Raw genomic sequence first — 16,764 nt, forward strand, 5'->3', positions numbered from 1 at the left:
CAAATTCCTCCCATCCCCATTTCCCCCAGACATCTCTTTGTTCTGCCCAACCCATAGATTACCCCCTTCTCCTGAATTCTCTCTGGAACGCCCACAGGGCCTTCACAGATCCCTCCACATCCCCATAACATGGATCTCACCCCATGTCCCCTCCATCTCCCCTCACGGATCCTCCACCCGTGGATCCACCCATAGATTTCTCTCCATCCCCCACCATGGAACCCCGATCGCTCTCCCCATGGGTGCCTCCATCCCCACCTATGGCTCCCACCCATGGATTTCTCTCCATCCCCCACCGTGGAGCCCCGAGGGCTCCCCCGGCTCCCCTCCATCCCCTCACGGATTCCCCGCCCCTCCATTCCGCGCCCGCCCCCGCCGGGCCCCGCCCCGCGCCCTCAGGGCGGCCCCGCCCCGGCGCGGCCCGCGCGGCGATGGCGGCCCCAGCGCAGGAGGCGGCCGCGGTGCGGGACAGGGCCCCGGTGCGGGACGCGGCCTCGGCCAGCAGCGCGGGCCCCTGGTCGCTGCGGCACCTGCACCTGGACCTGCGCGTGTCCTTCGCGGCCGCGGGCGCGGGGCGGCTCCTCGGGCGGGCGCGGCTGGAGCTGCGGTGCGAGCGGGACGGCGCGGAGCTGCGGCTGGACGCGCACCCCGCGCTGGCCGTGAGCCGCGCCGCGCTCCTGCCGCCGCCGGGCGGGCCCGGGGACGCGGCCGGGCAGGCGCTGCCCGTGGAGAGCCGGCCCTTCGCCAGCTACGGCAGCGCCCTGCACGTCGCCCTGCCCCAGGCCCCCCGTGCCGGACAGCTGCTCACCCTCCTCATCGACTACGAGGCGGGCGAGGGGCCCGGGGTGAGCGCGGGGACACCGGGGGACACCGGGCCGGGGGGTGGGAGGACACCGGGGGACACTGGGGAACACTGGGCCCGGGGTGAGCTGGGGACACCGGGCCCGGGGTGGATGGAAGGGACACCGAGCCCGGTGGGACACCCTGGCCCACAAGGAGCGGGAGGACACTGGGTGTGACCCGGGGGGAGCTGGGGGATGGTACAGGGGACGCCAGGCCTGGAATGCGCAGAGCTCCAAGGGTGAGGAGCCCCTTCCCAGCTCCCTCCACAAGGAGCAGCTGTGGTCGGGCCACCTCTCATTTGGTCTTGGTCCCTCCCCAGGTGTGCTGGCTGTCCCCTGAGCAGACGGCGGGGAAGCAGAAGCCCTACATGTACACACAGGGCCAGGCTGTCCTCAACAGGTCCTTCTTCCCCTGCTTTGACACCCCCTCAGTCAAGTTCACCTATTCAGCCACCGTGAAGGTAAGCGGAGCCCCCGGAGCTGCCCCGGCAGTTCCCTGACACCCAGCAGCAGCAAAACCCTCCATGAGGGCAAAGTTTGCTGGGGAAGAAAGTCCAAAGGAAGCTGTGGAGATGATCCAAGGGCTGGAGCCCCTCTGCTGTGGAGCCAGGCTGGAAGAGCTGGGATTTCAGCCTCCTGCCAGCCAGGCTGTTCACCTGCAGAAGAGAAGGCTCTGAGGAGACCCAAGAGCCCCTTTCAGTGCCTAAAGGGGCTCCAGGAGAGCTGGAGAGGGCCTTGGGACAAGGATCTAAGTGCCAGGGGGAATGGCTTCCCACTGCCAGAGGGCAGGGTTAGATGGGATATTGGGAAGGAATTCTTGGCTGTGAGGATGGGCAGGCCCTGACACAGGGTGCCCAGGGCAGCTGTGGCTGCCCCTGGATCCCTGGAAGTGTCCAAGGCCAGGCTGGACGGGGCTTGGAGCAACCTGGGATGGTGGAAGGTGCCCGTGACAGGGGGTGAGACAAGATGATCTTTAATGTCCCTTCCAGCTTAACCTGCTCTGAGCTGTTGGGTCCCTTGCACGGAATGTGCCAAAGCACGGAGGCATCACAGCAGGGACACTGCTTCAAACCTTCCTCCTCAGGCCCCAGCTGTGAAGTCACTCACCTGTGCTTGGGCTGTTTTTCTCTTAGATGCCCTTTTGGAGGAAGACAAGCAGCCCCAGGGTGCTCCTGCCTCTCCCCAGTTGCATGCACCAGCCTGGCTGCCCTGCCCAGAGCTCCTGGCATTTGTAACAGGAGCTGAGTTTGGGGGAAAACAGCTGGAGGAAGGTGGTGCTGCTGGGCCATGCTGGGTCCTGGTGGCAGTGCCAGGGCTGCCAGACTTCCAGGAAGGAGCAGCTGCTGTTCCCCAAAGATGGCACTAAATCCAGATTCCCCCTTGTCTGCGTGTGGGCATGTGGTGGCACTGGCACTGGGCTGCCACACGTGCCATCCTGCTGTGGGCAAGGGGACTGCTTAATGGTGTGACACCATCCAGTGCCAATGGCATGTGGTGGCATCAGCTGCTGATGGCAGAATTGATTTATTTTGCTCTCCCAGGGCAGAGCCCCTCTGGTGCCACAGGGATGGGGCTGTTGCTGAGCTCTGGTGTGATGCTCTGTACCAAGGAAACTGTATTCCCTGTGCACCATGGGCTCACCCCCTGCTCGGGCTAGGGGACACTGGATCAGTCTCCCTGGGCTCAGCCCAGGCTGCTGGATTTGCCATGGGTTCTACACTGGCTTGGGAACAGGAAAAATGAGTTGTTGTGCAAGAACTGGGAGGGGAATCAGCGGCTGAGGGATCTGCATCCTCTGCCCTTTCACACCTGCAGCTCCAGCATTTCCTTATCTCCTGGTAGCTCCAGGGGCACCTGGGGCAGCTCCAGGTACCCTAACATTGCAGGATGCAGCTGGGATCCCGAGTGGGAGCTCGGGGTGTTCCTGCTCTGCTCCCCAAAGCCTGCAGTGCCCCCGGCACCAGCACCAGGACAGGCTGGGACACGTTTGCCATCAGCCATTGTGGTGTCCCAGCTGGCTTAGCTGGCCTGCCACTCTGTGTGCTGTGGATCTAATGGGTGGCTCTATCCACATGGTCAGGTCCCCGAGGGCTTCACGGCTGTGATGAGTGCCACGAGCTGGGAGAAGCAGAAGGATAACACCTTTGTATTCAAGATGTCCCAGCCAATCCCCTCCTACCTGATTGCTCTGGTTGTTGGGGACATCGTGTCTGCTGATGTTGGCCCAAGGTAAGGGGCTCAGGAGGGCTCCAGAGCTGTGGGAGCTGCACAGTGAAGCTCCTGTGGCAGCCACTTTCTGCTTCTCCCTGCTCCAGGGGCTTCTGGAGAACAGAGACACTGTCCATAAACATGGCTCAGTCAGTCCCTGTCTGTGTCACCAGGTTGTGGGCTCATGGGATAAGGGTCCTTCTCAAACTGGAGCTTGAAAAGGAGCCTTGATGCTGTGTCCCCTCACCTTCAGGAGGGTCCCTGGCTCTGCTCATGTCACCCTGCCCATGAATGAGGGCAGTGGGCCCCATGCATGGAGGATCCCACATTTCCTCACAGACTGGTGCTTTCTTCAGTTCTTGGCTGCCACTGCAGCCATATAAAAGCCCTTTGACCTTCAGACAAGGAAAGAAATCACAGCAATTTGCACTATTTGCCTCTTTAGATGCCTTTATCAGCAGGGTTTTATTTTTCTTTGGAATAAACCTGTGCAATTTCTGTCTGATGAAGCAACAAGGTGAAAGTCCCCAATGGTTAAGCTTCCTCTTTGCACTTGGCCAGGAGCCGTGTCTGGGCCGAGCCCTGCCTGATCGAGGCTGCCAAGAAGGAGTACGACGGAGTGATTGAGGAGTTCCTGGTGGTTGGAGAGAAGCTCTTTGGCCCTTATGTTTGGGGCAGGTATGGCTGGAAGGTTCCTGAAGGACCTGGTTCCTCAGGGACAGGGAGAGAGTTTCCTTCTCTCCCCAGCCCTGCCTTCAGGAGGAGCGGGGTCTGAGGCCAGCCTTCCCTGGCAGGTACGACATCCTGTTCATGCCGCCCTCCTTCCCCTTTGGTGGCATGGAGAACCCCTGCCTCACCTTTGTCACGCCGTGCCTGCTGGCCGGGGACCGCTCCCTGGTGGACGTCATCATCCACGAGATCTCCCACAGCTGGTTTGGCAACCTGGTCACCAACGCCACGTGGGGCGAGTTCTGGCTGAACGAGGGCTTCACCATGTACGCGCAGAGGCGCATTTCCACCGAGGTCTACGGTGCGTGGCCGTGCCTGGCTGTGGGCTGCTGAGCCCTGTGTGGCCCTGGGCTCTGTCCCACACCTCAGTGCATCCCTCCGAGTGCCAGTGGGGATGGAGCCTGTGCTGCATCTCAGAAGAGGTGAAGGGCAGCAGCTGCAAGGCCCTGTGGGGTTCTGTAAACTGGAAAAAGAGTTGGTTTAGATTAGGTATTGTGACTTTGGGGAGACACTGGCACAGGTGGCCCAGAGAAGCTTTGGCTGCTCCATCCCTGGAAGTGTCCAAGGCCAGGTTGGAAGGGGCTTGGAGCCACCTGGTCTGGTGGAAGGTGTCCCTGCCCATGGCAGAGGGTGGAACAAGATGATCTTTAATGTCCCTTCCAGCCCAAACCAGTCTGTGATTTCTGATAGCCTTTGTTCTGAGATGGACACTTCCCTGCAACCCCTGCCAGGAATGTGGGCACTGTGTCCTTGCCTCACCTTCGTCATCCTCCTGCAGATCCCATGTAGAGCTGGTACCAGCTGTCCTGAGCTCCCCCCAGGACACACAGTCCTTCCAGAAGCTCGTGTTCTCCCACCACGATTTGCTGTATCCACATGAAATTAAGCAGCTTGAAAAATCTCCCGCTGCCTGTGGCTGGGTTGCCCCATGCCCCCCTGCAGCTCTGCCATCCCAACCCCATGTGTACGGGTTCCTGCTCTCCCAGCTGGTGCACTGATGGTGTTCCTCTCCTGTCGCTGTGCCCGCAGTGCGCAGGGCTCTGGCCGGGCTCCCCGAACGCCTCCGCTTGTCTCTGCCCAGGTTTGCCCTACACCTGCCTGGAGGCTGCCACGGGACGGGCGCTCCTGCGCCAGCACATGGACGCCACGGGGGAGGACCATCCCCTCAACAAGCTGCGGGTGGTGATCGAGCCAGGTCTGTGTCCCTGGGTGTCCCTGGGAGCAGGACAGTGACAGGGGGACTGGGGGGGCCGGGCTGTTCATGGCTGGCAATATCACCAGCACGGGTGATGGGACCTGGGAGAGATGATGGATGCAGGGGGGGGGATAGGCTGCGCCCAGCACAGATGGGGGAATCTTGGTGCGTGTGAGGGCTGTGTTGTTTTGCAGGTGGGCAGAAGATTTCTGATGGTTTTGCCTTTTTCTAGGTGTCAATCCAGATGACACATACAATGAAACACCCTATGAGAAGGGGTACTGCTTCGTTAGCTACTTGGCCCATCTTGTGGGCAACCAGAGCAAGTTTGATGCCTTCCTCCAGGTGGGTGTGAGCTGCAAAGTCAAAATGCCATGGCAGGAGGCCAGGGCACAGCAGGACCCTGGGAAGGAGGCTGAGAGGGTGGCTGGGGAGAGGAAGAGGTGGGAAACGGGAATGTGAATAGGGGAATAAGATGAAGGCAGAGCCTAGCCTCGTGCTTGCAGCAGGTGCTGGGAATGTTGAGGGGTATCCCTGGGGATGCAGGGGGCTGGGAGCCCCTGGAGGGAACAGGGGCTGGAATGGGTTCCCCAGTGAGGTGGAGCACAGAGAGGACTGGGCAGCACTGCTGGGGTGAGAGTGTCTGGCATCAGCCCCATCCACCCCCACAGGCCTACGTGAACCGGTTCAAGTTCCAGAGCATCACTGCAGACGACACCCTCGAGTTCTTCCTGGAGTACTTCCCAGAGCTGAAGGAGAAGGGCGTGGACTCCATCCCAGGTCAGCACCGCACCATCCTGGCCAGGGAACAGGGGCTGCCACTTTTCAGCCCCACTCCCACGGGTGTCAGAGCAGCCCATGTCCCCCGGAGCCTTTGCACGTTGGGTTGTGTGTTTTACTGGAGATGCTGTTGCTGCCAGCCCAGCTCTGTCGGAGCAGGGCACTCGCCAGCTGGGATCAGGCCCAGGCTTGGGCATGTGCCAGCTCAGCCTGATTTTTTTCCATTCAAACCCAGTTCCTGCTCTGCACTTGGGTGCTGTTTCATGGGGTGTCCGTGACTCAGCCTGTGAGTCTGGTTGAGCACTGGGATCAGGCCCAGCCAGCACTCTGGGCTTGGCCCAGCCTTGCAGGAGATCCAGGCTTGGCAGGAGCTTTCCCTGCTGGAGCTCATCCTGCTGGTGGCGCTGGGGCCAGTACCCACAAGCACACCGTGAGCCCATGTGTCTGATGGCCTCACACCATTAGTTTGTGGTGGTCGCCATCCTCGGGCAGGTTTGGTGGCACTGGGAGAAGGTGGGGAGGTCTGGGCAGCAGCAGCAGCTGGTGTGGGGCTCAGGGCTCTGCTGCCAGCTCTCCCTCCTGCCTCACTGCAGGGTTTGAATTTGACCGCTGGCTGAACACGCCGGGCTGGCCGCCCTACCTGCCTGACCTGTCGCCGGGGCAGCAGCTGATGAGGCCAGCAGAGGAGCTGGCAGAGCTCTGGGCAGCTGACAGCCTGAACATGGAGGCGATCGAAGCTGTGGACATCATGGGCTGGAGGACGTACCAGCTGGTCTATTTCCTGGATCAGGTGCTGCAGAGGTCCCCCCTGCCTGAAGGTGAGTGCCAGGGTACTCCCAGGGCTCTGGTGCCCAGAGCAGACACAGGGTGATGTGCCCAAGTCCAGCCAGTTGGCCGGGGATGTGAGGGGACATGTGGGGACACTCGGGTGTGTGGCCATCAGCTCCTCTCCAACTGCTCTGTGGGTCCTGGTTCCAGGGAAGCCTTGGTTGGTGTGGTGGAGGATGGAGAGCCAGGGGAAGCATGTCCCTGGATTTATGGGGACATGTGCAGTCCTGCTGTCCCCAGGATGGCTCTGCTGGGCTGTGTCCCCATGTCACTGCAACTCTCCTTGCCCTCTTTGCTGAGGAATCTCCCCCCACTTTGTGCTGGCACCCCAAGCCACCAGCACATGGCCCTGCAGGGCTGCCCAGCCTGGAGGCCCAGCAAGGGCACCGACCTGCCCAGAGCCAGCAGGGGCCTGGGCTGCTCCAGAGCTGGGGGTGGGGCAGGGGCCAGGCCTGAGCCGAGGCTGAGAGGATCCCAGAGAATTTGCAGCACAGCTGGGATGGACTGACAGGGTTCCCTGGGAGATGGGTCAGAACCCCGTGGGGGATGGTGACCACTCCTCTCTCACAGGAAATGTGCAAAGGCTGAGCAAGATGTACCCCAAGATCTCCAAGGCCCAGAACGCTGAGCTGCGACTGCGCTGGTGCCAGATTGTCCTCAAGAACAACCTGGAGGCTGAGTACAGCAAAGTCAAGGACTTCCTGCACAGCCAGGTTTGTTCCTGGGCACTGGTGGCAGGGCCCAGCAGCATGCCAGTGGGGAGAGAAGGGCACAGGTCTTTCAGTGCCAGAGGGACAGGGGTTGGCTCTTACTTTTGATAGTCCCACAGGATGGTTTGGGTTGGAAGGGACCTTAAAGCTCATCTTACTGCACCCCGTGCCATGGCCAGGGACACCTTCCACTAGACCAGGTTGCTCCAAGCCCCATCCAGCCTGGCCTTGGAGACTTCCAGGGCTGTGTCAGGGCCTCACCACCCTCACAGGGAAGAATTTCTTGTCAGTATCCCATCTAACCCTGCCCTCTGGCAGTGGGAAGCCATTCCCCGTTGTCCTGTCACTCCAAACTCCCTCTTCAGCTCTCTTGGCATTGGAAGGTGCTCTGAGGTCTCTCTGGAGCTGTCTCTTCTCCAGGTGAACACCCCCAGCTCTCCCAGCCTGGCCCCAGAGCAGTTCCATAGACTGCTCTGGACCTGCTCTGTCCATGTGTGTCTTGTGCTGGAGACTCCAGAGCTGGATGCAGTGCTCCAGTGTTGGGGTCTTCTGAGAGGGCAGAATTTCCCCCTCACCTGCCCACACTGCTGGGGATGAGCTGGGACACAGCTGGCTTTCCAGCTGGGAGAGCACACAGCCAGGTCACGCCCACTTTGTCACCCAAGTCCTTCTCTGAAGGGCTGCTCTCCATCCCTCCATCCATCCTATCCTGAGCCAGGTGCAGGACCCTGCACTTGGCCTTGTTGAACTTCATGAGCTTCTCAGGGTCTGCTCCTTCTCTGAGGTTCAGGTGCCCTCCCCCCTCCAGGTGCTGTGGTGCCAAGGGCTGCCCACGGCAACATTCCCCACCGTGTCCCATTTGCCACGTGCTCTGTGCCTGGCTGAGAGCAGGGCTGGGGCAGTGGGGCTGGGGAAGTGAGGCAGGGGCAGTGGGGCTGGGGGCAGTGGGGCAGGGGCAGTGGGGCCGGGGCAGTGGGGCCGGGGCAGTGGGGCTGGGGGCAGTGGGGCAGGGGCAGTGGGGCCGGGGCAGTGGGGCCGGGAGCAGTGGGAATGGGGGCAGTGGGGCTGGGGGCAGTGGGGCCGGGGCAGTGGGGCCGGGGCAGTGGGGCCGGGGCAGTGGGGATGGGGGCAGTGGGGCCGGGGCACTGGGGACAGGGGCAGTCAGGGCTGTCACTGCGCTGTCTCCGCAGGGCAAGCAGAAGTACACGCTGCCCCTGTACCGCGCCATGTGGGGAGGCCCCGAGGCCGCGCGGGCCCTGGCCATGGAGACCTTCTCTGCTACGGCCCCGCAGCTCCACGTCAACGTGCAGAACTACGTCAAGAAGATCCTGGGCTTGGCGGCGGCCGAGGCCTGAGGCAGCCCGGGCTCTGCCCCCTCCGCCGGTGCTCCTGCTGGCAGGACCTCAGTGCCTCCCTCTCACATTTCCTTATTAAAATGTGGAATTTTTTCTCATTGTTCTTCCTGTTCCCAGTGAGGCACGGGCCACCTTAGAGTGACTCCCTGCCCCGTGGCCAGCCCTGCTCTGGGCACTTGGGGTGCTGCTGGCTTCTGGTGCTGGCACTGGAGGGATGAGCTTGCCCTCAGTGCCTGCAGGGCTGCAGCAGCTCCTGGCCCTGACCCACACTGCTCCTTGCTGGCTTCTGCCCAGCTGCCAGAGCTGTGACAGTGGGGACATGGGGAGCTGGTGCAGTGTGGCAAAGCTGGGACCTCCTGGTTCCAGTGCCCTGAGCTGCTGCTCCAGAGGAGTTTAGGATTGTTTCCTTTTTGCCACCACACTGGGGCTCACATTGAATTGGAGGAAAGGGGTGCTCCTGCTCTCTCACCAGCAGTTCCAAGGGCTTTAAAGAGCCAGGGGGGCCTGCATGTGGCAGAGACTGTAGAAATAATGCAAAGCTGGACAGCCACAATGTTCTTTACTCCTTATCAAATGCAGGGATATAACTGCATATTCCAGTACAGAACTGCCCAAGGCTGTGGGAACACAAGTAACCTGAGAGCCTGCTGGCCATAATGATAACGAGGTGGTAATAACAAGAGCACCTAAGTGCCCTGGAAGCCCATGTGTACCCCACAGTCTGTGTGTGTGGCCTCTACAACACCTCCCAGCCTGTCATCTCCTGGGAAAATCGGGGTGTCCTCTCAGAGGGGTGCATGGTCCTGGCACTTGCACAACAGCAGCCCAGAGGCCAATCTCAGTGGGCTCAAGTGTTCACAGTAAATCTCTGACCCAGCACTGTGGTCCCTACAGCCATGACTGAGCCCAAATCCCCCCAGAGCCAAGACCCCGCAGTGCCCGGTCAGAGGGTGTGGAGGTTGTGCATTCCTCACAAGTGGGCTCAGGATTTAAAGAGGGCTGGTTATGCCACGTTCAGCCTGAGAGAATGAGGCTTCCCTGGGCAATGGGTGTCCTCTAGTGGATCAGCATTACTGGAAGTAGACTGTAGTGTTGTTACAAGTTGCAGTGTAGAACCTTTCTGCAGCTGCCAGCCTGGTTTCCCAGAGAACACAGAGCCTGTCAGGACAATTATCATGACCTCTGGTAAGAGACTCCACTATCTATGAGGCATCTGGAAACAATCCCTCTGGTTTAAAAGGTGCCCTTGGCTCTCAGAAGCACCTGTCACCTCTGGTCTGACTCACCTGAGCAGGCCACCAGGGACACAGGCAGGGTGCTCCCTAGAGCAGTTCCCTTGGATTAAATCCATGAGGTGTTCCCCAGTGCCCAGACTGAATCCTCTTGGCATGTGCAGCTGTGCCAGACTGTGGGATGCTGACAAGGAGCTCACAACTGCTGCTCCAGGAACACCTCACTGAGTGGAAATCATGGCTGCACATGGAGTGTGAGGGCTGGGAGCTGCCTGTCCCAACAGGGATCCTGCACCACTCCAGCTTCAGACAAGCAGAGAGCAGCCCCTGCAGTTGGAGCAGGACAAGGTTTTGATTCCCAGCTTGTCACTCCCTCCCAGGGCTCTGGGCAGGGCTGGGACAGTTCCACCACCAGACAACTTTACCAACACAATCCAGCTGTGAGGAGAAGTGGGAAGCATCCAGCACAGAGCTGGGGGCTGCAAGGGGAGGGAACAGCAGCTGCTCCTGCACGGCTGAGAATGGCATTCTGCCTTCATTCACCTTCCTGCAAAGGCAAGGGCTCACAGAGACACTTCAATATAAAATTAGTAACAAGATGTAACACACTTATTTTTAACAACGTGACCTTCATCAAGAGCAGAACGTTTTTTGCTTAATTTTTTTCCAGAATGAAATCCAAGTCAATCATGAAATGCCAGGAGAAGATGTTAATTCTTTATTAATAAATAGATTTAGAAAGGCTTAGCAAGACAGGATTAATGGATTTGATGGTCAGAGGGGACGGCTGTAATCTTCCAGTCTGACCTGCTGCAGAGCATAGGTCTGGATTCCTGCAGCCCACCAATCCAGGCAGCTGCACAGGGGCTTATCTGTTAATCCACACCATGGAGTCTCTGAGAAGTCACTACATTCTGGTCCAAGGGCCAGTCTCCCTGTGAACACCACGCGCTCTTGTTCCCAGTTTCATTCTGACTGACTTCCCCTTTACAGCCCTCGGGCTGGGTCAGCTGAAGCTCTTTAAATAGTATTCTTTAAATATTGTGTTTCAAAGGATTAGTGACTCTTACTCATGACTGCTCGATTTTACAGTATGAATGTAATAATGGGCTTGATTATGAACTTAGTAACTCCCCAAACCATGTGGAATTAATTCACGCCTGAAATGATTTCAAGTCTACATTTGAGTAACAAATGTAACAAAATCCAAATGCTGCACAGAGGTACAAACCCAGCAAATCCAGAGAGAGCACCTCAACTGTCCCTGCTCCTCCAGGGCTGCTGTAGTGTGCAGACACTGAGCTGCTCCATACACAACAGTAAACCAGAGCCAGCTCTAAAGTGCCAGTGTTTTTCAGGAACAAATGAGAAGGTGCTTTCCCAAGGCATGTCATATGTCTGCGCTCAGCTCTGCACACTGCTTGTCTGAGATGTGGGTAGCTAAGGAATCTATGATGTCAAGGAGGAGGAGCTGACTGAGCGAGCGGAGATTTGGCAACTTGGAGACCTTCAAGGAAAACAAAACAGAAAAAACAGGAAGAAATTAAAACCCTCCCCAAATCAGCTCATGTATTACCCTTTTACCCTTGGCACCCCATAGCAAGTCTGGTGGGACACAGATGGTGCAAGATCCCAGCTGTGGGGCTGGGCTGCAGGGAACAGACCACAGGGCTCCAGTTGGGGCTTAGAACCAACTTCAGACTGCTGGGAGTGGATAACTGCAGCAGGAACCTGCCCCCAGAGCTGCCCCTGTGGGTACTGACAGCCCCACTGCTACAAGACACTGATTGAGCACTCTCCTAAGAGCCATGCTGACCAGCACAGCCTGAGCTCTGAGATCTGTGGTTTTGCACTGAAAATGTGACTCAGGGCTTGATCCCCTTGCTGCTGTGCTCCTGAGAAAAAGCTCTTCTCAGTATCCACGCTGGTTCTGCTGGCATTCTTCCTGCAGTCAAAGCAGGTCACTGGAGCCCTTGCCAACAAAAACCTCCACCACATCACATAGATGAGAATCTACAACACACTTTATGCATTTGGAATGTTCAGAAGCTCAATTGTTAGCAAAAAGGAGCTCTACACATTCCTTCTTTCTCCTCAACCTCATGGACAGGAGCCAGTAATCCCTCTGCCCAGAGGCACTAACACCAGGCAGCCTCCAGGCAGACTGTGCCCAGGCATCCCCTCACCCTCCTCACCTGAACTGACACTACCACCTCGCTCGAGGGAGTTGCACTGGGATACAGAATAAAGATGTCCTGAGCAACCTCTGAAGGCCAGGAGGGAAGTGGCTGAGGATGCTTTCAGGAAGAGCTCAGGCTATGCTTGTAGCAATATCCCCAGTCTAAGGATCTGCCAGGACTGGGAGGGAGAGAGACCCCCTTAGCACTGGTGGGACCCTGCCCCCACGCAAGGCACGCACTGCAGAACAGATCAGGGTGTCACATGTCACAACAGCAGGTTTATTAGGGCTTTTGCACAGCACTGACACACAAGAGCCTGAAAACACATTGCCCAAAGCAGTGAACCTCTGGGAAACAGCTCTTCAGTAATGCTCCTGCTGTGGGGAAAACTCCTCAACAGCCCAAATCCAGAACAGTGTTAAGTAACTGGAAGAACAGGAGATCCCACAGCCAGGGACCCAGCCTGCCTGAGCTCTGGTGGTTCTCTTGTGCCCGAGAACAAATCCCCCTCAGAGCTCGTGGCTGGCCCAGGAGCAGAGCAGAGAGTGTCCGTGCCCAGCCACACTGAGTCACCCAGCCCAGGCCAAGAATCACACACTGAGGCCTCTCAGGCCAAGGGAAAACATTGCATAATTGAGATTTCTCCGTGCACATCTGCTTGACAGTCTTCCAGCCACGTTTTGATGAACACTGTTCTACCAGTCAACAGTTTAAATATAAAACATTTCCCCACATCCTGGTGAGGAAGTACAGCTGAGGAACGCCCTCCAGCTCCCACTGCTGCCTCCCAGTGCTGTAATGTCCATTTCCCCCTGTATGTTCTGGGGAGAATCACACCTCTTTGTCTTCCTGTGGCCTGCACTGGGAAGTGATACTGTGATATTTCAGCCCTCAGTGGCTGCAAGGCACTGACCCCAACCCCAGGGATGTCCTGAACATGTCCTGTCCTGGCCAGTGGGACCATTCCCCATCCCTGCTGAACTGGGCTGCTCCACAGGACTCATGGGGCCAGAAGAAAACAGACAGGATGAATGAAGGCAGGGGCTGCAACCTCACGCTGTGAACTCTCCTCTGGGAGTGATTTCTGGATGCTGGCTCCACTCTCAATGCTTTTTATGCAATTTCAGTTATTTCTGAATGTAAAATGCGTCATGCTCCAGCAACTTTGGCATTTAATGAAGAGCCTGAACACCATCCTGTCTCCTCTCCAGACACTAATGGGACATAGCAGTGCTCTTCTTCCCCAGGAGGATTGGGAGTTTAAATATACAAAGGAGAGTGAGCTACTTGAATATTAACTAGGGAATTATTATCAGTATGTGTGTAGCATCCAGAAATCCCAATTCCTATGATTTATCTACCTATTTCAGCAATGCTAATAAGCTGAGCAATGAACTGATGACATGCTGGAGAACTCTCGTGGAGGGATCACATCTCATAGGAACAATTAAATGACAATATCCTTATTCTCTCAAGTGAGGACAGGAGTATCAGCACATCGGGCTCTTGACCTTTCCTGCCACGAATGCATAATCCCATCAAAACAGACCCACAGAATTTTTAAGATTGGAAAGGACCTCTAAGACCACAGAGTCCAACTGTGGAACATGGAAATCACAGCCCAGGCAGGACATGGTAATTTGTTTCAGAGCACATGATAATAAAACATGTATGACAGAGAATACTTCAAGGGGAGTATGAGGAGCACATTGATAACTGCTAGTGAGGGAGAGATTTGTGCCCTCAATATACAACAAAGTTACCCTGCTATACACACACCAACCCAACAAGGGCATGGCACAAAATCAACAGCTGGAACAACTGGAAATGGAAGCAATTTTGGGTAACTTCTCCTTGGAAAGGCTTCACATTTCTAGATTAGCTTGTTCCAGTCTTTAATTTACTTTAGTGTGAGAAATGTGCCTAGCAGTCCTGTCAGCAAGTGTCAGTAACATGCAGCCAGCTCTCAGCTGTCTCACATGAGGAAGAATTAAACTGATTTCTATATGAACGTGTCTTTAACCAAGGCAGTGACAGAGGACAGCAGCTCCCAAAAGCCACAGAAAAGATGCAACCAACCTTGGTGAACTGGTGAACGATGATGTGCAGGCAGTGCCTCTTCATGTCCAGGGCCTGGGTCTTGTCAGCTGCCTCTAAAATCTAGAGCAGGAGCAAAAATGTGATTTCCTGTCTGCACAGCTCAGATGCACAAACAGTCCTGACAGAGCAGGTAACTCCTCTCTCCTCTTAGCTAGGGAACATCTCCACTTTGCATTACAAGCTGAATATTTTCTGAACTATAAAAAATAAGCCTTGGATTTAAAAGGTATGGAGTCCTCAAGAGCTAATCAGCAGGAGGACTTCTGCTTGTGCTGTAGCAGTTCAGGCTGCCTGCCTGGGAGCCAGCATTGGCTTTCTTACCACAAAATATCTTTTGCTAGCTCAAACTCCACTGCAAGATCCTGTCAGCATGACTGATAAAACAAGACTAAAGTCTGTCACCTGCAGACCACCCCTGGAACAAATGCCAAAAAGCGTTTACAGTTGAGTGCTGAGCACGTGGTCATCTTAAAAAGACCTCAGCTCTGTAATGGGGGAGGAGAGCTCAGGAGGAGCCAGGCAAGCAGAACCTGCTGAGCAGTACCTTCCTACAACACAGGACCAGAAGTGACACAGTATCAGGTAAGGAACAATGCTGCTGAAGGCTGGGCTCCCACACATGTCATCACACAGGGCCACTGTCACTGGCAGGGCAGGCTCAGTGACCTGGCACTGGGGGCACCCACTTGACCAGCCCCCTTGGCTTTCCTCTACGTGACCAACTGAAGTGCTTGGGGACAGTTACCTGGAGCACATTCTCCACTGTGACATTCATTTCCAGGTTCTGCTTACAGTAGGCCTGGAGCCTGTTGTTGGAGAAGCCATAATAGTAAGGTGCTGCAAAGAGGTATCTGCTCATTCCATTGAGGAACAAACCAGAAAGAGAAGGCAGGAGCAAAAATCCCTGTGAGCAGTGGGAGTGCAGAGCCTGCTGGTGCCCCCAACACACCACACCCCCAGGCTGTGCCAGGCAACCCAAAGCAATGCACTCAGACAGATCCTCCAATTCCTTGGAATCTAAGGATACAGGGAGTCCTCAGGAGGCATGTTCACTTCTCCATAGTAGATGTACCTGAGCATGGACTCGAACGCTTGCTTGCTGGGAACCATTTCACCTATAGAAATGTTCACTTGCCCATCTTCTGGCATGAACGAACGGAACATGGCTTCAAAGTAACTGGAAAGGGAAATAAAACTGATAGAACACATTCTGCAGGCAGATGGTTCAACCCAGTATTGTTCAAAGGCTGCTATTCAGAACTGCAGCTTCCAAAGCAGCAAATTCAGGTGACAACCTGGGCAAAAACACTGCTCATTTATTTTTTTATGTATGTCTGCCAGTGAAAACTCCAAATATAATCCCCTAATTACCATCAGAACTACCTGAAATTTGTCTGTTTCTTGAAAATTAGGACACATGGTGCTTTGATTTTTTCTCTAATTTGCATAAGACCCAGCAGAGAGCTTAAAGCATTATGAATTTCCTTGGTATCTACAGGCTGCCAATCATCAGGGCTGTTTTAAGAGCTGTGAAATGCTTCTGGTAAAATACCACAGTAACTAATACTGAATATTGTTAGGGCTTTTTCTGGGAAAAAATTGTGATGGTATTTGAAATAGAAATTTTAAGTGAACACTTAATATTTTGTGGAACATAAGGTGCAGGTCCACAGAACACACAAGTGCAGGACAAATCCACTTCACCCACACCCTGAGGAGGGAGAACAGTCCCACCATCAGCAGGGTGGACTCCTTTCTCTGCATAAAGCATGAGAACACTCTAGTCTCTGTCATGCACCATTTTTTGTTAGGTTTATTCACAACCAATATTAAATATCAGAAAGTGAGAAAGAAATTCAAGTTCCACATGATAAAATATGAATTGTTCACTGTCAGAAGGCTCCTTCTGACCTCAGTGGACATCTGCTGCTTTCCACATCACTGAAACCAAGTTTTCCACCCTTTTTCCCTTCCTGTGATTTTACAGATGCTTTGTCTTGCAGTGCAGCTTCTCACACACCCTCTGCAGAATCTCTGCAGTTCTAATTTCTTCCTATCTTTCCCTGCTGGGTAACAAATGGGAAAAAAAAAATTAATCACTACTGCTTAAAGGCTTATTACACTCATTGAGCAAAGCTGCATCTTAACACTTCATGCAGATTTAAGTTCCTCCCTGTCTCCTGAAGCAAGCCAGCTGAGCACAGACTGCCCAGCCCTGCTCTGTCCTTCACACACACTCTTGGTACAGGGCTCACCTGGAGCGAGCTGCCAGGATGGCTTTGTGGGCTGGCCGTGGGTGCCCGTCCAGGAGCAGGATGATATCACAGAATTCAGTCCCAGCTCCTTCCAGGTAAGCCTTCATGTCCTGAATTAAAGATGTTCCTGAAATAAAGACATGATAGTTCCAGGTGACCAGGTACTATCCAACTATCTGGTGAAGCCAGAGCTCCATCCCCTCTTTCCTTTGGGACTCTCACTGTGAATTTCAGTCAAGTCCTACCTCATAATCTTGGAGCAAAACGAGCTTCATCATTCCCCACCACAGCAGATTCCCTACTGCACCTGTCAGCTCTGCTTTCTGCCACTGACAGTAAACTCCAGCTGT

At 55.6% G+C, this 16,764-nt stretch overlaps 2 protein-coding genes across 2 annotated transcripts in view; one reads left to right on the plus strand and one right to left on the minus strand.

Annotated features, from left to right (window-relative positions):
• The first annotated feature begins 411 nt into the window (after window positions 1-411).
• RNPEP (arginyl aminopeptidase) lies at window positions 412-8,740 on the plus strand. The gene is made up of 11 exons (XM_064398781.1): window positions 412-845; window positions 1,163-1,303; window positions 2,923-3,071; window positions 3,612-3,728; window positions 3,845-4,080; window positions 4,861-4,974; window positions 5,207-5,319; window positions 5,646-5,754; window positions 6,348-6,572; window positions 7,153-7,295; window positions 8,483-8,740. Exons 1-11 carry the CDS (start codon window positions 432-434, stop codon window positions 8,645-8,647), a joined length of 1,926 nt encoding a protein of 641 aa, XP_064254851.1. The 5' UTR covers window positions 412-431; the 3' UTR covers window positions 8,648-8,740.
• Window positions 8,741-10,569: 1,829 nt separating this feature from the next.
• LZTR1 (leucine zipper like post translational regulator 1) overlaps window positions 10,570-16,764 on the minus strand; it is a 36,139-nt gene continuing 29,944 nt past the window's right edge. Inside the window, exons 16-20 of the mRNA XM_064398780.1 lie at window positions 16,415-16,541; window positions 15,187-15,336; window positions 14,905-15,010; window positions 14,139-14,219; window positions 10,570-11,386 (exon numbers count right to left, since the gene is read on the minus strand). Coding sequence (XP_064254850.1) covers window positions 11,270-11,386; window positions 14,139-14,219; window positions 14,905-15,010; window positions 15,187-15,336; window positions 16,415-16,541 — 581 coding nt within the window. The 3' untranslated portion in view covers window positions 10,570-11,269. The remainder of the gene's footprint in view (window positions 11,387-14,138; window positions 14,220-14,904; window positions 15,011-15,186; window positions 15,337-16,414; window positions 16,542-16,764) is intronic.

This window comes from Passer domesticus, chromosome 25 (genome assembly GCF_036417665.1).
Source record: "Passer domesticus isolate bPasDom1 chromosome 25, bPasDom1.hap1, whole genome shotgun sequence".
Classification (NCBI taxonomy): domain Eukaryota; kingdom Metazoa; phylum Chordata; class Aves; order Passeriformes; family Passeridae; genus Passer; species Passer domesticus.

What these genes read in the sequence shown, in the direction of transcription:
- RNPEP (XM_064398781.1), top strand. Translation starts at nt 432, where the DNA reads ATGGCGGCCCCAGCGCAGGAGGCGGCCGCGGTGCGGGACAGGGCCCCG. An exon ending in GGGCGTGGACTCCATCCCAG is followed by an intron (nt 5,755 to 6,347) that starts GTCAGCACCGCA and finishes GCCTCACTGCAG; the next exon opens with GGTTTGAATTTGACCGCTGG. An exon ending in AGGACTTCCTGCACAGCCAG is followed by an intron (nt 7,296 to 8,482) that starts GTTTGTTCCTGG and finishes CTGTCTCCGCAG; the next exon opens with GGCAAGCAGAAGTACACGCT.